Source organism: Melozone crissalis, unplaced genomic scaffold (genome assembly GCF_028551555.1).
Source record: "Melozone crissalis strain CALT ecotype California unplaced genomic scaffold, PUWL_Pcris_2 ptg000013l_1, whole genome shotgun sequence".
Classification (NCBI taxonomy): domain Eukaryota; kingdom Metazoa; phylum Chordata; class Aves; order Passeriformes; family Passerellidae; genus Melozone; species Melozone crissalis.
The window spans coordinates 6,821,332-6,841,878 of record NW_026535791.1 but is presented as its reverse complement, the minus strand read 5'-3'; the positions used below and the strand labels follow the sequence as shown (position 1 = coordinate 6,841,878).

The window sequence follows — 20,547 nt, the reverse complement described above, 5'->3', positions numbered from 1 at the left end:
GGCCAGCACTGTGAGACTCTGCCCTGCTGCATTCTCCGACCCGCACCGTGACTCAGCGGGGAACCTTTCTTCTGCTTCTGGGCTCCCACATTCCCCTGCCCTGCCAGGACACCCCGCAGGTTCCAGCTATTTGGCGTGGAGTTTTGGGACATCCTCGTTCCCTGCCCCAGCATTTCTGCTCATTCCTGCTGTTTCTAGCCTGCTGCTTCCGACAGTCCTGTCAGGGGCACCGAGATCGGCCGCCCCCGGGGTTTGAGAAGCGAAGCCTCCCCTGCATCCCTTCCCGTCTGGGCCGAGCCGCCATCGCCACGTGCTCCCTCAGCCCGCGCCCAGCGCCCCCTGCAGGCCCGGGGAGTCACCGCACCTGCAGCGCCCCTGCCGGCCGTGACCGGAACTGCACCGAAGGTTCCGGGCTCTGTTTGGTGTTAGTTCCGTCCTTGCTGCTGTTTGTTTGCTTTATTATACATACCAGTAAAGAACTGTGATTCCTATTCCCATGTCTTTGCCTAAGAGCCCCTTAATGTCAAGATTCTAATAATTTGGAGGGAGGGGGTTTATAGTCTCCATTCCAAGGGAGGCTTTTCTGCCTTCACTAGCAGACATCTGTCTTGGAAACCAAGACAAACACCTCTCCTGTGAAGACATATAGAGAGACGTGGTACCGCAATTAGCTGGATAGAAACTTTCTAGCACAATTCTGAATGCTAGATAGCAGGCATTCTTTATTACAGCGTGCTGGAGGATATTTCCTCTAATCGATGCCCTGAGTGTCAAGTGTACAGTTTTTATCATAAATGCTGATTACATGTTCATTAGCTATCCCCACTTCCTTAACTTTATTTTACACAGTCACAATTCTTATCAAAGTCCTTCTATTGGTTCTTTGAGGGTCCATCATCAAAGTCCAGTGTCCTTTTCAGGGGGCTATTCTTTGACCCCTGCTTTTGCTTAAGTACAGCAAGATTGTTTTGCTTAACTTCTACTGTTTCAGCCTTGCAGAGCTGAGTTGGCATCCTGCTTGCATTTTGCATGAATTCTGTTTGCCTAAGTTACATCCTTCATTTATTTCTCCAAGGCTGTGCTGTTCTGTTCTACTGTCCTTGGTAAGAAGTGTTCCTTATCAAGTGAGTGAAATGCTGTTCTAGTTCCCTTATTAGGGGCTGTTCAGCCTGGAGAAAAGTTTGTGTGGAGACCTCAGAGCAGCCTTCCAGTATCTTAGAGGGGCCTACAGGGAAGCTGGTAAGGGACTTTTTGTCAGGAACTGTAGTGACAGGACAAGAAGTAATGCATAAAAATCGAAAAGGGAGGAATTCAAGTTTTATATTATTAAAATATAAATATTATATTTTTATAATAGAAATTATTAAATATTAGAAATTTTTTACTCTGAGGGTGGTGAAACCCTGGAACGGGTTTCCTGGGGAGACTGTGGATACCCCAACCCTGGCAGTCTTCAACGACATACTGGATAATGCTTTGAGCAACCTGGTCGAGTGGGAGGTGTCCCTGCCCACAGCAAGAGAGTTTAGGACTGGATGACCTTTAAGGTCCATTCCCAACCCTTAACATTCTGTGATACCCACCGCATCCATTTCATGCTGACATCTCTTGCTCAACCATGTTCCGCAGAATCCATCAGCTCTTAGAGCATGATGTGTGTTAGAGCCGAATGGATGATTTAGTCCAACGCAGCCCCAGTTCTCACTCCCAGGGAGCATCAGGGGAAAAAGAAAAGCCGAGTAGCTTTTCAGCCCACGCCAAACGAGCGGCATGAGCTGTTTGCGGGGGGCTGGCCTGTGAAGCCCCTTCCTGCCCCACGGAGGCGATCTGCGCGGCCGTGCCCAGCCACGCGGTTCTCCCGCGCCCGGAGACCCAGGGCTCCACACGCCGGCCTCCGCCTCCCCCTCCTCCCGCCGTAGGCTACCCCCGGCCCACCCCCTACACACGTAGGGCTCTTCCCACGTGGAACAGCGCCTCCCATTCATTGGGAGGTGCGCTGGGGCGGGCGCGCCCGCGCAGGAGGTCTAAAGCGGCAGCGGGGAGCGGGGAGTCGTGGCTGCGCTGCCTCGCCGCTTGCCCGAGCCCCCGGCTGGGTGAGTGTGGGACGGAGCGGGCGGGGGCCCCACGCGGCTCGTCCATTTTGCGGTGCGGTGTGGCGGGCGCGGCGCTCCCGGGCCGCTCCCGGCCCGCCGCCGGCCCCGCGGCGCGTCCCTGCCGGAGCGACCCCCTCCCCTCGCCTCGCCTGACCCTCACCCCCTTCCTTTTTTTTGCCTGTCTTCCCTGCGGTGCCAGCAGCGCAGGAAACGTGCTGAGCTGGAGGTGAAGGCCCAGGTGCCGTGGGGAGACCCTGGGCCGTGCCTCTGAGGGCCTTTCCAGGGTGGCTCCCGCGGGGCTGCCATGCTGGGCTCTGCTTCCTTCGTCAAATTGCAAAAGAGACTTAGAATTTGCCGAGAATGCGAGTATCGCCCATAGGGCTCATAGCCAGGCCCGTATCCTAGGTTCTGCTCCCGAACCTGCTCCTGTGAGCAGGGCAGGGAGTTCTCTCCATTTGGGCTGTCAGCGCTTTGCAGGCAGCTGCTCTGGCTCACATATGGGTCTTTTCGTTTTCTGCATGTGTATGAATGTGGGTGGCAGATGGGGTGGAGCAAGGGGAACCCGCTAAAAATCCTTAAGAGGAAATTTGTATGCAGCTAAGGCTGGAGAGAAAGATTGGGACTACATAGGAAATTGCTAGTTAGTTCCGTTGTCATCTGCTGGAAACCTTCGTTTTGGAGCAAGGTGATGTTTTTGTAGGTGCTGTATAGATTAGTGACAGAAATGCAGTTGCAGCTCTACAGAGGCTGCTGATCTGGGCCGAAGAGCTGATGGTGATGGTGCTGAAGGTTCACGAGTTAGCTGACTCGCTTGCCTGTGGTCATTTGCAAACGTTACTTTGTGCTTGAGTTGCGACTGCCTGGTGAAGTCCAACATCAGCTGAACTAGTGGATACCCTACCCTGCCTCCCTTTGCCCACCTCTGTGGACTCTGCTAAGCCACAGGGACAAGTGTTGGTGATGTGGTCACACATGGCGGTGCAGGTGTCATGTGGGGCCCTCTGCAGTGGCACAGCAATGCCTCTTGAAGCTGTTCGTTCACTTGCTGATGCTTGACTGTCTGCCATCTCCAAGTAAGAGGCAAATACAATGAAAACTTGGAAAGAACAGGCACAAGTTTATCGTTCTGGTCAGGTGCTCTATGGACTTCTGTCACCTTCAGTGGCCGTCTGGACGCATTTTTTGGACAAGCTTTCCACATAATGCAAAAGACTGTGTAATGGCACAGGGTCGTTAGCTGCAAGTGCTGACCTTGGCACAAAGCAGGAGCAAGCTTGTGCTTTGCCACAAGCTTTGAAAGTTACTTTGCATTCAAGTACTTCAAGTATCTTGCATTTTGAGTGATCTGACAGGGTCAGACCTTGACTGTGCTCCATCATGTGCACGCTTTAGATGGTCATGTTGGCTTTGGAATGGAGCCTTTTCTTGGGCAGGGGAGCCAATTGGTGTTTAGTCCCCAATTTATGCCACTTTGGTGGTATTTGTAAAATTTGAGTCTTGCTGCTTGTAGGACTGTGCTTAACAGTGAGGGGGTGTGTTCAGAAGGCACTTCTTGTTTCCAGTCGGCTGTGACAGAACCCCGAGGCCTGCTAGGCTTCTAATTGAGGCAGTTCAGTCGTGTGTGTGGTTGAGATGCAATATGCTCTTGACTCCTTACAATATTTTTTATAAACAGAAGGCATTATTTTAGAGAAGAAAAAGCTAGTAACTCTTTAACCAGTTACTGGAGAAACCAGTTCTAAGGTTATTGTTGAAAGATTTGTCACTCCCTCTTCTTTTTTTTCCTTCTCTTTTCCCTTCTTTTTTTTTTTTCTTCCTCCTTTCTTCCTGTGTAATCTGTTGCCATGTGGCAGGAAGTGTTCATTCTCATGGTGGTGTGCCTGTGTTCTGTGTCTCTGCTTTCAGTTGTGTGACATGGCAAATGGTTGGATTTGGTCATCTTGGAGTCCTTCTCCAACCTTAACAACAGCCTGATTCTGAGATGACAGGAGCGAGTTCCAATCTAGCCGGTGTTGAGCACAGTTGCTGGCCTGGCGTGTGCAAGAGGGAGGGGGGAAAAAGGAGTAGTGGGAAAAGAAGAAAAAGCAGATGGGAAAGAAGAGAGGGGGAAATATGGCTAGAGTGCAGGAGGGCAGGGGTCTTACTGCAATTACTGCTTCTGCTACCTTTAGTTCACTCTTGATCTAGCAAGTTCCTCAACCTTGAGGACAGGTTAACTAGACTTCGGTAGCCTTTCAGAAATGTCACTTCCAGTTCCATCCCAGCTTTAAGTGAATAGAAAACAAAGTGGTACGTTTAATTTTCTTCTCTTGACCTATATCTGTGATGCTAAAAGCATCGGTGTAGAGGGGGGCAGGAGGAAAAGAAAGTGAGTTACTTTGTGTGCAGATGTGCTGAGGAGATGCTGGCTTGATCCTGATGGGATTTATTGGCTCTGCCTTCCAGTGGTGACAAAGGCAGATGGCGATGCGACGCAGCCCCTTTGCTGCTCCTGAAGGATGAGCTAGGAAATCCTGCTGACTTAACTCTGTATGAGGAGAGGCTGGTGCTTCTGACCATCAGCACCATGGCTGTGTGGTGTGGGGAGCTGCTTCACTGCTTCGGGCAGATTTGCTTGGGGTCAGCTGCAGTCAGTGCTGACCCAGAGTCAGTGATGCTAGCCGTAGTTTCATTTGGGAGTGCTGATGTAGGAGGCTTATTTGGATATGTATGCAGCAGGAGTAAATGCACTGTACAAGAAATTGTACTGTAATTTGATAAATGAATTGTTTCCTTAAGTTTAAGAATAGCTTGCTTTTGTCAGGTGACAAATTCTTAAAATAAACTAGTTGGAAAATGCATCATTGAGTTTGTGGAACAAGATTGTTTTGTTGAAGTGACTCTTTTATAAAGCAGTTTCAGCTAACAAAGTAAATAATGTGTTGTATCTTTACAAAATATTCCAGAGGGAATTAGTTATCTGAGGTAACCAGAATGTAGTCTTCTGTCATTAGGTTGCTGATTGAACTTTACTGGGGGTTGCACACTGCCTGATAGCTGGTTGATGCCCTATGTGATATAATCCCCTGGCAATGGGTGCTGCTGCATGCCACTTTATTTGTTTTTCTCACTCTAAAAGTACACAAAACAGGATGACCTGTAACATACATGATGTGAAGAGTCTTACTATTTGTCTCACATTGCAGGGGCAGGCTGTTTTGTGTGCTTGTAGCTTCCAAAAGCCCTTGGGGAGGCCATTGAGAGGAATACAGCACTGGGCTGATCTGGGTTGAAGTGCAGAAGTGCTGCACCGTTGTCTGTCTGTCCGTGCTGACCCCAGGTGCATTAGGCATGACTGTTCTGACTGTGCAGTTGGCTGGGAGAAAGGAGCAAAATGTTCTGGCACCAGAAGCAAAATGAAGGCACAGCAGCCAGAAGTCATGAGCTGGATGTTGGATTAGGGTGGAGGTGCTACATCTTGGGGGAGAAAAACAGTAGGTGTTTGTTGGGGTTTTGGAAGTGAGAACTTCTGTGAGATGGGAGCAGAAATTTGGCTTCTAGCAGCTTTATAATTCAGGAGAGGTACCAACACAAGCAATACAGTGAAAAGTGTAACAGCTGAGTAACTGGAAAAGAGCTGAAGCAAAATGCTTATGCTTTGCTCTGGAAGTGCTAGGATCAGTGCTTGGACAGTCCTGAAATCCCAAGGTTTTCTCCAGAAAACACTATTATTTTTGAGGAAAGCAAGAACAAGCAGGAGTTGTTGCTCTTGTGAGAAAAGTGCATGTCTGAGTTGTTAAAACCCCTATGACTTCAAAGACTTTCACCATCCTTTTATGAAGCGTCCACAGAAAGACCAGTCGGAATTCATCAAGGTGTTTCTGCTTCAGCTGGGTCTAGGTGCAGTCCTGTCTTCTGTCTCGTGCATCTGTCTGGTGGAGCTTTTGTAGATGTTTGCTGGAGTAGTGCAGTCACTACTGCACTAGTAATAGTTACTGGGGAAAGCAGGTACCTCTGGAGGGCCATAGCTCCTGTCTTTCCTACAACGGGAAAAAGTTCATGCCTTGAGGTGCCTGTCTTAGCCTGTTGGTTATAGAGGGGGGTCCTGTGTCTGCTTTGGAGTGGGCTGAAGCTAGTCAAGAAGAGTTCTACCCCTCATAACCTGGTTGGCATGTGAAGAAACCTGGATGATCCTCCAAAAAAACTTATACAAGTGATGAAGCCTCACTGTTGTGCTTTGGCTGCTCCAGATAAGCCGTCACAGATGTTGCAGCGTTTTTGAACCTGTTTTTTCCTTCTAAGGAAATACCTGGAGAGCAGAGTAGCATGGTGTTGGGCACCATCAAAAACACAACAGCAGTGCTTTACTTTTCATGCTCCTGTTCAGACCCTTGGGGGAAAATGGTAATTATCATTTGTTTCACTTACTTTGCTTTAAAACCACCTATTTTCTTTTGGAAGTCCCAGCACAGGGGAGCTAAGCAGAATATTTACAGCCAGTTGTTTGTTTCCTTCTTGCTGTCACTTAAAGCACCTTGCAGCAGCAGAACTTCTTATACTTCAAAGTTTCTTGTTCTAGGTAAGTGACATGGGGAGAGATGGCACTGTACATATTCTGAGAGGTGTTGCATTATATATTTCACCACACTTCTCCAAGACTGTCATATCTAGGTCTCTGTCTATTCCCTCAGTCCCATAAACATAATTAGGAATGATTTCCTTTGATGCCAGAATGATGATGTGGAAAAATATAACATTGTTTTAACAAGTTGAGCAGACTGGATTATATTAGTAATTTTTCTCCCAGTAAAAAGTGTATACTTACTCCAAACACTGCATTTTGCTGATAGGGACACAATTATTTTTAAGGATAGCAGTGTAACTTCCCTTGACAGGACTGTGTGCTGGGTGGCTTCACTTACCTCTGTTACTGGGTTGCAGGAGCATTTTTTGGGGCAGACCAGGCTTCTGCATGAAAGGCAGGGAGATGCAGGTGGCAATTCTAATACATTCAGAAAACTGAGTAAGATTTTAGCCAACAGATTGGATCACTACTACACTGGAGGGGTTGAACAAAAAGTAGATGACAGATCTTTTTTTTTTTTTGGCTCACAGGATTTAATTACTGCTCTAAGTTGACTTGTGCTTCCAAGGGAGCCTGAACAAGCTTTCTTCATAAGAGACGTGGGTTGCAAGACCTGGTTTTCTGCCACACAGATAGCAAAGTAAACTGTAAGGGTATCTACAAGGTAATGCTTGTCCTTGTACAAACCAGGCAGCTGCACGGTGTTTTGCAGTGGCTTCATGTCTAGGTTCAGGCCAAGTCTGCCAAGTTTTTGCGTTTCTTACCTCCTGGTATCACTGTATCACAGTGACCTGCTGTCACTGCTCCTTCAGCTGTCACATCCAGCAGCTTTCTGTCCAAACCTCTCTTGGGGCTGGCCAGCATGCAGGATCCTTCTGTGTGACATTGGCACCAGTGAGATGTGAAATACCTGGGTTGTGGTCAGGCTCACAGTTTGGTTGGTCAGTGTCATCTTTGCTTTTTTGAGGGGAAAAATCCCCTTAGAATCCCACAAACTTTAGCAAGTCTTGCTTTGATCCAAAAAAGGAGCAGGAAGTCTTTTGTCGTGCTTTTGATAGAAGTTCTGAGATAAATATGAAATATGCTGTGTTTGGATGCTTCTTTTCCCCAGTCCCTCCCTATATCAGCAGCCTTGCAGCCATGATTGTTTGGGTTAGGTGGAGGCAAAACTCTACTTAAACAGCAGCTGTCCTGTTCTGAAGAGGAGAAAGCTGAATGGTGAACATGTGCCTAAGAAAAGAGTATTTACCCAAAGGAAAAAATCCTCTATACCTACCTCACTGTGAAATTTATTCCACATCAGTGTTCTAGCACTTTTCTGATGAGATTTATTAAAGTAGAATATATCAAAACTAGGTTGTATGTGGAAACAGGAGTGGTTGGTTACCCCACTGACATACTAATCAGACATGATGCTTGTATGATTTGCCATGTTCTGTACTTAATTTAGACTTAAATGCCTGAAAGATGCAGTTTTCCAAGGCATTTTGTTGTAAGTCACTCTGCTTAGGCTGTGAAGTCTTGGCAGTGATGGCTTGTGGAGTAGTATGCAAAACACCTTTGAGACTGAATTTTTTTCCACATAGCCCCATACTGTATCTCCTCTGCTCCACCTCCTTGCACCATCCTCAGCTCCTGTTTTTCTGTGTGTGTGTGTCTAGGCTACACTGCTGTAGGCATGTCCTGTAGACATAGCAGCCAGGTGTTGTGACTGACCTGCACAATGCACAACCAAGTCCCATCCTAAAAGGACAATCCTTGGTGAGGCACATGTCATGGGCTGGCAGGGAAGGGGAGATGTTTACTGGCCCAACAAGTTGGGACATTGCCATATCCCAGTTACCCGGGGAGTGTGGCCACACCATTGGTGCTCAGCATGCCCCTCTGCCTTCAGTTGGGCTACCCAGGCTGCCTCATTTAGGGCTTCCTCGTGTGGGAGCTTCTCCTGCTGCTCCAAGGCAGCTGAGGCATTGGTGCATCCAAGTCATGCACTGTTGTCTCATTCAGCGCTGAGTGACCCTGGTCAGTGGGGTGGGTCTGGTCAGTGAGCAGTACTAGTTGGATCAGATGGTAGGATTCAGTCATTGCTTTCATTCCATTGTGCATCAGGGGGAATGCCAGTGTGTTAGGGTGTTAGGGGAACGCCTTTCTGAAGAACTTGACAGTAGGAATTACTTGGAAGAGGCACCTGGGGAACTGCAGACATGCAACAGCCTCTCTGCTGCAGGAGAGCATGTGTCTGCTGCACACACCTGCCAAGCAAGGGGTGTGAAGTGCTTGTCTGTGCCTGCAGTGATGAGCATGTGATGCTTGGAAGGACCTGATCCCTCCCCAGCCCTTGAATTATGGCTGGAATGTGGGAATACTGAATCTAAAAGCAAACATTTTAACTCCTTTCACAGTCAGCGTCTCTTTAGTATGGTGTAAATCATAGTTGCAAAAAGCTTTAGTATTAGGTTTGTGGTCATGCAAACGCTCTCAGAAGGCTGTAATATGTTTTTTTAATTCAGCTGATGTGTTCAATGAGAAATTACCTTCAGTTTCTTTAAAAAAGGGAAGTTTTTCTTAATTGTTCCACTGTGTTGAGTCACCCTTCAACAGCCACACCAGGGTGCAGAGTTGGCAGGTCTCACTTGGAATTCTGCATGGGGCAAGCCCTTGAATGCCTGCAAACCAGTGGAAAAACTCCTAAATTAACAAAAATGTATTCTAATTACTTTGCTAATGACTTAGTTTTGATTGCAGGAGCCTAAAGGAGTGATGTAGTGTGTTTTGAATTTCCATAGAATCCTAGAATGGTTTGGATTGGAAGGAACCTTTGAAGTTCCACGCAGTACAATCCATCTGCTGTGAGGTTATTCAAAGCCCTATCCATCCTGACTCTAAATGCTTAATTGGCATACACAGTTACCCAGGGATAGCAAAACCTTTCTCAGAAGCCTACAATCACCTTGGCATAAGGCAAGGAGCCCCGTGACTTGACCACATACAATTTCTGTTCCCCTTCCTCCCTGAATGAGTGTGTCCAGCTCAGGCTGAGTACTCCCTTATGTGAGCCATTCCTCTGAAGTTTGTTACAGAGTGTTTTCTCTGAAAAAGCTATTCAAACTCTTCCATCTCATTCACAGAAACACCACTCCTGCTTTCCCAGCAAGGGAAAGGGATCTTTTGCTTCAATTCCGTACCCTTTATGGTAATGGAGGAAGTTTTTAATTGGGACAGCATTTTTTAAATTGGGACAGTTTTTTAATTGGTTCAGCAGTGCTGGGAGTGTGCCTGTTTGAGAAGCATCTGATGTGCAGACACGCTGATGCACAGGGGTGGCCACAGGTCCATGGCCCAGCCTGTCACTCAGGCAGGATGCTCATGGGTCACTTGGCAGGGGTGCCCAGGGTCTGCAGCTGCCTTGTGGTCCTGCCTCCAGCTGGAGCTGGCACTGCTCTCCATGACCTAGCTGCTGGCCTCTGCCGGTTCCCTGCTGCTCAGGGATGTAGCAAAGTCCAAATGTTTATACCCACTTTGATCTGCCCCTTGTCTGCACCTGAAAGTCCCAACTTGGCTCTGCCCTTCGTTCCTGGTAAAAATAATGGTGTTTGGGGAAGTCTTCTCTTTCCTTTCTTCTATCAGTCTGATTGGATGTGTCCCATGTCTGTACAGGATACTTTTTGTTCTGCATGAAGGTTGGGGCTCTTAATGTTTTGTTTGTTTCCCCAGTATTGTTTTAATAACAAACCAACTTCTGTTGCTGTCTAACTTACTTCCTTATTCCCTACGGGACATTTCCCACCTTCTTCCAAGCACTGGTTTATGCTGAATGACATGGCCAGGGCTTTTGGCTAAGCAAAGTTCTGTCTTCATTTTATCTGGGTTTAACGTGACAGAAGCTCACTTATTTTATATTGTTTCCCAGAGCATTATATTTTTTTCTGTTCAATACCAAGGCTGAGTCCCTGGCAGATTATGGACGATGGGTTGTTTCAAGAGAATTGCTGCCAGTCTGTCTCAGGCTTTCATTTGGGAAGTTTAATTATCAGTGGAGATCCCCTTTGGTGTTATGACAAATTGAGGGAGTTAAATCAAGCAATTTTCTTGCAAGGTGTAATTTGAAGTCATGCTGAGGAACTGTTTGAGGAGACTGTACTAGAGCTGATGGGAGACTTTTCAATTAGATGCTTTTTCTTCAGAAAATAGTGATTCATGTAATTAGAGAGGTGTGATGCCCTTTAATGGCTAGGCAGGAAGACATTTCCTTAACTTTTTTATTTCTGAGGAGCTGGGGATGGCAAGTGTGCTGCTGTCCTCCTCAAAACATCCAGGTGCTGTTTTGAGCTGACAGGATGTTACCAGCTGAAATTTGAAGTGTGGACTAAAAGGGCTGAGGGCACTGGTGGCACCTTTCAATGGATGGTGCTTCTCAGATGGGCATCTATCCTGGAAAGTGTCACCTCCCTCTCTTCTGCCCTGGCTGCTGTTTGTGGTGGGCTGCCATTGGCTCAGCTGGAGTCACAGTGCTGAGTTCGTTTCAGTGGTCATGGTGTTCAGGTGATTCCCCAGGTGGTTATTCTGGTACAGCTATGGATGATAGGCAGTAGGCTGGGGAGAGGAAGATCTGGTTTCATGATTTAGCCCTGCCAAAACAAACATGTTATCTGGTTGCTCCTGTTTTCCCTGTTTTGAGGCAGGGTGCACTATACCCGGTTAGAGTTTAAAACGTATTTCTCTAACCTGTTTTTGCAACTCTTGGGTGGTGGAGATCTGATTCTGTACCCTGTCCCAGCCTTCCATTGTGCCCACAGTTGGAAAGTGATTGGAGCATCAAATTCCCCACTGCAAATTAAGCATGATATGGTGTGTGTTTCTGCAGTCGGGGAATTAGTGTTTATCCAAACTTTTCCTTGTTGAATGGCTTACTGTGTGACATGTTTGATGATAATCACAGCTGGAGCTTTGTGCAGAAGAAAGGGTGTCACAACATCTATTTTGGAGATTTTGAAGCTTGAATTCTGGGTGTTTGAAGTACTCTTCTCATGACTTCCACTGCAGAAACCTCCCTCCTTTTGTCAAAAATAACTGCTCATTTCAAAATGAATTTTGTGTATCATCACAAATAACCCAGATTGACTTTTCTGCAGGTGTTGAGACAAAACCAAAGTTTGCCTGCTTTGAAATTTTGGGGAAGTTGAGAATTCCTATCTGAACTTGTGCAAAAGGATGGTCTTTGCCATCTTGGGAGTTGTGCTGGGATGAGAGGATTTTCTGACCTTGGTACAGCCAGTAGCCATGGCAGTTTGGAAAGCATTTGAGTGAGCTGCAGCACCCTGGTGTTCGCCCATGGTGGTAACTGAGCACTGTCCTCATGTCCAGTGGGACATAGTGGTCACCTTTCAGTAATTGGTTCAGTGGTGGTATAGGGATTATAAAGAGCACCTCACTGCACCTTTTCCAATGGAAGAAATCCTCCAGGTCTATGAGACACCTGGAGAGGAGAAAAAGTGCACCTCACTGCACCTCTTCCAATGGAAGAAATCCTCCAGGTCTATGAGACACCTGGAGAGGAGTGGGCGGTGCTGCTTTGAAAATGTTCCTAATACTCAGGAGATTGAAGAGCAGAAAGCTGCAGCATGCCCAGCTGTCTGTGACAACGGGCTGGTCCCCCAGCACCACCTCCCTGGTGGTGTTAAAGGATCTGCTCAGTAAAGGAGGGTAATATGATCCCCTTCAGACAGGCAGTGTGCCTTTAAGCACGTGAAAAAGATTGAGTTTTGTGTACACTCCACACCCACTCCTGTGCGTGCCTCTCTATCTTTGTTTAATGTGTTGTTTGTATTTAACTGCCTGGCTCCTTTCCTCTGAGTGACAAATGCCTTGCTGGTGGCTGATCTTGATTTTTAATGACAAAATTGGCAAAGAATTTAACATTAATATCCGTATATGTATATAAGTATATACACTCAATGTAATCTAGATTAATGTATATTGAGATACATGCATACATTTGCACACATATTTAAAAAAATAATGATAATCAATAAGAGAACAAATTTTTACCAGCTCATAGACAATACCTTCCTTTTCTAGTTAAAATACTTCAGCAAGACAACATCTCCACACACACAATGAAACAAATGCAAAGGATTGCAGCTACTTTGGTGGTTTTGGCTTGGACTCTCAGCCATTGCTGCTGCTATAGTGAGATAACTTCCAGCTTTGCATAATGCTTGGTCATGCCTTTGCTTTCACTGGCCTTTTTGCTGGTGGCTGCATCTGCAAATGACTACAGCTGAAGTCTCTGAATTGGTCTCAGCATTTGTCTCAAATGTGTCTTCCCTAAACTGCCTGCCCTCTCCAGCACAGCTGATGGGGACACTTGCATCCACTCCAGGGACACAGCCAGATGCAGCTTAGGGTTTGATGCCACATCCTTTGCTTCTGTTTCTAAAAGTCTAGAGACAGGTGCTCGAATATCTGTTGGGAAAGCTCAGCATCTTCTGTAGTCATCTTGCCTCTGCTCTATTGCTTGTTGCAGAGTAACATAAAATTTTCCAAGGCAGGACATTTTGGAAGGATGTATCTGACACAATTCTTGCTTGAAACTGGAATGGATCACACCCAGGACTGATGTGCCTTGGTGATTTGGTTTTCTGATTGATGCTTCAGAAAACATTCAGGAGATGTAGTTTGGTCCCTTACTTTATGATCTTTTGCTTTTAGGAGTCCACAGTCAAATCTGACACCCCAAAAATACCTGTAATGCTAACAGCAGTAGTAGGAATTGAGGTTCCCCACCTCTTTTCCCTCTGTAGGACTTCTGTGTGAATGATGCTGCCTTGGGAATGGAAGCAGCAAAACTAGCCTTTGGAAAGGGCTCCCAAAGGGGTTTGTTACCTATGTGTTGATCAACTGGTTGGCATCATCACTGCATGCTTGTTTGGGGACCACGTTTGCACTAAAAATACTGGGTGAAAACCATTCTACATTGTCAAATATACCAGCACCAGGGCAAGCTCTTTGTTCTGCAGACTTGTAGCAGTGATTATACAGTTGTATGAAGGATATTTCTCCTCAGCATTCTTTTGACTTTGCTGTGAGAGAAGGGTACTGATGGCAGTAGACATTTCCATGTGTTTCAGAATGGATATAAGCCTGTGTGGGACCATGTTGAATAAGGATTTCAGCTCACTTGTCCTTCAAGGAGATGTCTGGGGACTTTGTTGGACATGCAGCAAGATTAGGGTTAGGTTTACTCTTTTCCTTAGTAGAAAACTCCTTGTTCTGCTTAATCAGCTTTAATTTTATGCTCTTCTGCAAATTGGAGAAGAAAATTCTCAGGAGCAGCAGTGCCTTGAAGTAGGTAAGGGGTGGCGTTTCAGAAGCTGAAACAACTTGTAACTGTTGAGGAAGTGATAGTACTGCTTATGTAAAATGGTGCTCTGTCAACTTATTTTTACACATGGTGTTTTATGTTTAGCTGGACAGATGTTTATTATGGTTTACTTCTTGCTGTCAACCACATGGCAGATTGCTTATTTTCTTACGGGTTTGAGAAATGGGGAAGGAAATCTATCAACCTGATATAATAGGTATGTTAACTGTTAGATAAAAGGAGGAAGAATATCTTATTTTATTTAAAAATACAATAGAGTCAAGACACAAAAAGTTGGACAGGGAACAAAAGTAATAAACATAAAATGCACTGTAAATAAAACACCAGTAGCAGTTGGACTATTGAAGTTGGTGGGAGCTTTGCCATTGACTTTGGTGGGACAGGATTCACCCAAGGATGTGGCCCCTGGCCTGGGGTCCACCCTGCTAGGCTACCTGGGTGTGTCCTTGCTTCCCACCAGTCCCAAAGACCTCAGCTCCAGCCAGAACATGGAGATACCCAAAGTCTTGGGGTGAAACCATTTCTTACCCAGGAGCTGAGTGGCTGGAACTTGCAGCTCAGTGCTTCTCATCAGAGAAACCAGAGCTGAGCATGTGCAGAACAAAACTCATCTATATTCATTCAGATTCAAGTTTCCTCAGCTTGAAGGTGGTTAGGTACCATCTGGAAACATTTCTGGTATAATTTATATTGTTTTATGTTATTAGGACTGCATTATGCCACAGGAATACTGGCTGTGCATTCAAAAGAAAGGCTCATCTTTTCAAGTGAGGCTGGGAGTGGTACCAGCCCAGAACAAAGGGTCACTTCAAAGTCAAGGATGACTGTTTCAGAAGGCGAAATCACAGCTGGATCCAACTTCTAAGGACGGGAAAAATCATAATCTTTGCCAAAATCACCCTTTGATACACTTGCAAAGATAACAAATGATACACAGAAGGTTTTGGGCCGAGGTGTAATGACTCTGTACTGCATCCTGCAAAACCAGAAGATCGTTCTCCTGCAAAAAATCCCACTTGTCTTCACTGAAGGTCTCTTTGTTAAGTGACAGTGAATATAATTGAAAGTAAAAGGTTGATTTGGTACCTGCTGTTTCAAAAGCAAAGAAAACATGTAAGAGATGCTTGGGTGGTGATCAGTGGTGCCTGTGAGATGAATGACTGTGCTCTGTGTGAGGGCCACAGAACATGGCTGCATTGCCGGCTCCCTGTTTGTTACCTGCAGGCTATAGGAAGTATTCTATTCACAGCAGAGATGCTCAGACTTTGACATGTTTTTTGTGAAAGAGGCAGTTGATATCTTAATCTGGAGTTCACCTGGAAGAACACTGTCTGCTGGCATTAAGCCAATTGCAGGATGTTGGTCTTAATTTCTAGATCTATCATAATTAAACAGCCCCTCTTCTAAGCAAATTATTCATAAAAAGCAGTTCTGCTTTATTCTTGATGGCCATAGTACAGCTGTGCACACCTGTAGATAGGCCCAAGGGAGCTTCCAAATGAAATTGCTTTGAAAATGTTTCTTCTGGGACACTCTCCAGTGATATATAAACTTGAAATAATTCACTAGGTTATTTTCTTAGTGAATAAATTGTATGTCCCCCTGCCCCCTAAGACCTTGCCAAGTTCTCTGGTCCTCCATCTCTGCACCAAAAGTCTGTTCTTCTCCTGGGGACGTTTCCCCTCCCCAGCCCTGTTTTTTTGCCAAGGAAGTGATTTCTCATGATGTGTATGTGTGTGACAAGGCGTGGAATTGGGGACCAGTTACTCCTTCATTTTCAGTGCAGAATTAAAACCACTGTTATGTTTGTTTTGCAGGATTTGTTAAGGTAGATGGCTGTGTAGGAAGTAAAAGGTCTACCATGTTGTTGGCATCCTAGAAAGCAGCAGAATTCATAGGAGACACTCCAGTACCACAGTCTTCTTGTCTATTTAACCAGTTCAAAGTTTGTGACTGCCCTGTCCCAGCTTTAGGGAGGTGAGCAGTTGTCCAGCCAAAAGCAATCCTGGCTGACATGGGTTTGGGTAAGGCTCAGGTGAAAAGGAGATTGAGTGAACAATCTGACATGAATGCATTTAGGTAAAGACTTAGGTGTGTCTTCCTGCTGAAGGGAGAAGATATTTTTCCCTCTCTGCATGTGTTGAGAACTCCCATGGTTAATGAAACAAGATTTTTGTAAGATTGGCCCAAAACCTGCTTTTCTTTATTTGTCTAAATCCATGTCCGTTGGGAGCATGTTTGAGAGCTGTTGGTGGGGTACAATTCCTGACACAGTGGGCCTTATAAATCCCCAGCCCTGTTCCTGCAGTTGTAATTATTTTCTCATAGTAGGGGAGTTAGTGTTATAGCCAAGAGAAAGGGATTTAAGCCAGGATTTATGACGGGTGTCTTGGAAAAGTGAAGAGGATTTTTGGTTTTGTAGTTGATGCTGTGGTAACAGAATTGAAGCATGGATTTAATAGTTGCCTCAGTTAATTAAGTTTCTTAGCATGTATTTTCCCACCTATTACACTAGATTTTAACTGGAGCTGATGAAGTACCAGTCTCACTGAACTGTACTGTAAATTGCATTTAGGAGTATTTTTTCCTGCATGTTATTCTCAACATAGTATTGATGTCTGTGTGCAGTGTGTACTGCTGAAAAATATGTGTTTCAATCCAGCATTGCATTGAAATAAAATAACCTTTTTCCTTTTCCATAATTAATGAGGAAACATTTTTAAAGCCCTGTTGTTGAAGCCAGCTAAATGGTGCAGTGTGGGTATCAGGGTGGGGCTGTTGGAGTTGGAGGATGCAGTCTGAGATGGAAGATGAGGTTCATCCTTGTGGGCTGTGGCTGCAAAGCCTGGGGATTTGTAGAGAAAAGCAGAGAAAATCTGATAGTTTGTACAACACATCTTACAGAGGAGGGGAGTAGCTGTTCCCTCAGGTTATCAGGTTGAGAGGTGTTATGTACATCCCTGCAGCATCCTCAGGTTTAGATTCATCCCAGTAATACAGGGTTTGTGCACTCTACAAGCTCTCTGCAATGTGAACCAGTGGTAGATGGGGAAGCTGGAACATTCACTTTTAAAATACTCTCCTGCCCAGAACAGGAAAACGTGTCTGAAATCTGAGAGACAAAATTGGCATTTTTGTTTTGCCCACTTGTGTGTGGGCACTGAGTGACGGTGGAGCAGGGTGGGAGCTGGACTGGAGTATTGCCTCTCTCCTGAGATTGCACAGGGTTTGCAGCATGACTGAGAGGAGTTGGAAGCAGAACTTTGGTGTTGTTTATTTTAATTCCCCACGGTAGGTCTAGATAAAATGTCACAGGAGACATTTCACCCTGTAAAAAGGTGGAAAATGGGAAGTTTGATTTGCTGAAATGTACGAGGGCTGTAGCACTGTACCTGTGCAGTGATGCTGATGTAGGAGGATATTCTGGTCTGGATAATGATGGCAGCATCTTTCTTGCAGGCCCAAACAGGAAGATGGATTGTCAAAAAATTACCAATTTTGGAAACCAGCTTCTTCGTCGGAAAAATGTGGACTGCTCTCGAGAAGACAGTCGCCTCTCGCGATGCCTTAACACGTTTGACTTGGTGGCTCTGGGTGTAGGCAGCACTTTGGGTGCAGGTGTCTATGTACTGGCTGGGGCTGTGGCACGGGAGAACGCAGGACCTGCCATCGTCATCTCCTTCTTGATTGCCGCCTTGGCTTCCGTGCTGGCCGGACTCTGCTACGGGGAATTCGGTGCTCGAGTTCCTAAGACGGGATCAGCTTATCTCTACAGCTACGTGACTGTGGGTGAGCTGTGGGCCTTCATCACAGGCTGGAACCTCATCCTCTCCTATGTTATTGGTAAGTGTGGTGGGTGTGCTGCGAGAGCCTAGCTTCGGTTCAAGGTGGCAGCCTGGTGTGTAGGGTCACCCTTGTTTCTGGTCACGCCTGTGTTACTGTTACAAAATAGATGCTTCACTCTTGCGCTCACCAGGGTTTCAGGACTCATCAGTGGGATGTGTTTTTGATGGCTCCTGTGCTGCTGGCTGAGGGCTTATTGCTGCTGGGAATTCCTTGAATCTCCACCTCCTCCCTCTGGCATCCCCTGGCTTCTGCACACTTGTTAGGGTGTCCTCTCTGCTGAGAAAGGAGCTGCTCATGGAGAGATGCTTTTATATAGACTGTCTGTACTCACAGTTGATCAAGGATTAATTCTGGTCCCTTTGGGATCTATTTAAAGTATCTGGAGATAAGAGTTTTGTCTTGTGAAGTGCTGCAGAATTAATCTTGAGATGATCTGCAGGTTCAGAGTCTCTGGAAAATACAAACCAAATCCCTCCTAAGCCCTTGACTCCCACTAGGAGAAGCCCTGGCTCAAGCTCAGAGCATGCGCTGTGCAACTCAGCTGATGCATTAAAACTAAGCCACACTTTGCTAATTAAGGATTTGTGTCTTTTCAAGCACATTCTGGGCAGGCTTCTTGTTATCACGCCTCTAAGGCTGCAACAGACTCGCCAGTTGAGACTGAAAGCTTGCTAGCTAAACTGAAAACCAACTGTTTGCTAAATTACTAAAGGGAGTTGGTTTTTTTAAATGCATTTTATGGGATTTGTAAGCATTTCCTCGGAATTTAGTTTCCATGGTGCTTAGAGGGTAAGATCATATCAAGAACAACATAGTGGCATAGCAGCTGCCTGTCTGAGATCATGCTGGCTTTCCTCTGTGTGTTACCTGAAATATTTTTCTCCTCTTCTCCTCCTTCTTAAAAAAAAAAAAAAAAAAGAGAGAGAAGATGAAAAGCCAGAGTCAATTAAACTCCTCTCCTTAAGAAATCTGAGTCCTGTAGCTATTTTGTGAATTACATTCACTGCAAGGAGTAGATAAAAATAATTTTTAAAAAAGTAAGTGTTTAATTTCTTCCACACTTCTACGATGGACTCTGCTTAGGCTACACATAGAAAAATTGAATAGACTTCTTGGTAATTTTTCTTCTGTTCCAGAAAGGTAATGATAAATCGTCTCCTTCATGCCCTTCATCTAGTTGGTTTTGGGGCCATTCCTACCATGATACTGGACGACCAAAATGAGTGACATAGCCGTGGTTGCTGCCCCAAAACCTGATTCTGCAAATGCACAATGAAAAGTTTTGCCTACTGAATGTTCTACTCCAAGGATCTGGGCTCAGAGTGGTATTTCCGAGATTTTTTTCCCTCCCCTCTCACAGTGGATTTTGAACAACTGTCGCAGTTCTTGTTTCAGAGTTGACTGCTCAGTGTATTGTCACAGGGCAGGAAATTCAATTAAAAATAAGTAGATACAATCCATGAATGTGTTCAAATACAACTTCCTTACTTTTATTTCAGTCCTGTGTCAAGAATGTGTATTTGTAAACTGTCTTTCTCATAATTTGTGAGAAAGGGTGGCTAAGGCGGAAGAACACTGGGGGAGGATATGAGGTGTAGGAGGTCTCTTTATCTTGCCCAGCTTTTCTCTCAGACCTAATTGCCCCTCTTGAGAGCAAGGACAACTCCCAGCAGCTTCTGGGGCGTGGAGGAGAAAGATATGTTGGCTGCCACTGTTAGGCCCCAATCAGCTCTCTCAATGAGACTTTTGAAAGTGTTTATAATGGTTCCTGTACTCTGAGTTAGACACACGGGAGAAATACTGACCAGATAATCTCAAGAGGTCAAAACAACACAAAAGTTTACCGGCAAACTTCTGAAAAATTAGGAGACTTTGGCTAAAGACTTACTACAACATCTGATCAAGAACACTTCTCACAGCATTAATTTAGCCCATCCAACTTGACAAACTTTATACCTGTTAGTTACTCAAAATCTTCCAAGAAGAGGGAATTAGAAGAAGGAGTGAAAGACAGAGAAGATATGGAAAAGCACACAGAGCTACCAATGCCTGGGTTCCAGCAGTGTTCAGATACAAGCTCCAAGAGGAAGGTAGGGTCAAGATGTGCTGCACTCATGGTCAGCCATAAAAACCCCTAGGCCTTTGTGGGCCCTCCCTCCAGGTGGGACTTCAGGTCATTTGGCCTCTCAGGAGCTGGGTTAGGCAGAGTGGAGCCCTGCCCCTGGTGTGCCAGTGCAGTGCTGGAATAGAGGCTGGGGGTGTGGGGACAGGGCACTGCCTCACCGGGGCAAAGCTTGACCTGCTCACTCACACACACAGGCATCCCTAAATATCTCGGGACATCAGTCTCTGACAGGCAGACGCTGCACTTCAGAGCCAGGGCTTGAAAGGGACAGAAAGCTGGTTTTTTTCTTAATCTTGCAGAGAAAATGCCAAGCAGTGCATCAAAAATGTGCATCTCTAAAAAGCTCGGCCAGCTTGGTGTTTTCATGCTGAGGTTCTCAGACATCGGCTCAGGAAGCATTGTGAGGGTGGTAAAAGAAATCCTGGAGTCCCAAGGATGAGTGGCCAGTAACTTTTAATTAATTGAAGTGACATGACTTGGGGGAAGGCTTGTGTGGAGTCTTGGAGGTGGGTGATGAGAAATAAATGGGCGTGCA

The 20,547-nt window shown here is 45.7% G+C and overlaps 1 protein-coding gene across 2 annotated transcripts in view; it reads left to right on the top strand.

The window, feature by feature from the left end:
• The first annotated feature begins 1,985 nt into the window (after positions 1-1,985).
• Positions 1,986-20,547, top strand: part of SLC7A1 (solute carrier family 7 member 1) — a 36,334-nt gene continuing 17,772 nt past the window's right edge. For both annotated transcript variants that reach the window (XM_054271965.1, XM_054271964.1), the window contains exons 1-2: positions 1,986-2,093; positions 17,501-17,884. In XM_054271965.1, the coding sequence (XP_054127940.1) occupies positions 17,515-17,884 (370 nt within the window). In that variant the 5' untranslated portion in view covers positions 1,986-2,093; positions 17,501-17,514. The remainder of the gene's footprint in view (positions 2,094-17,500; positions 17,885-20,547) is intronic.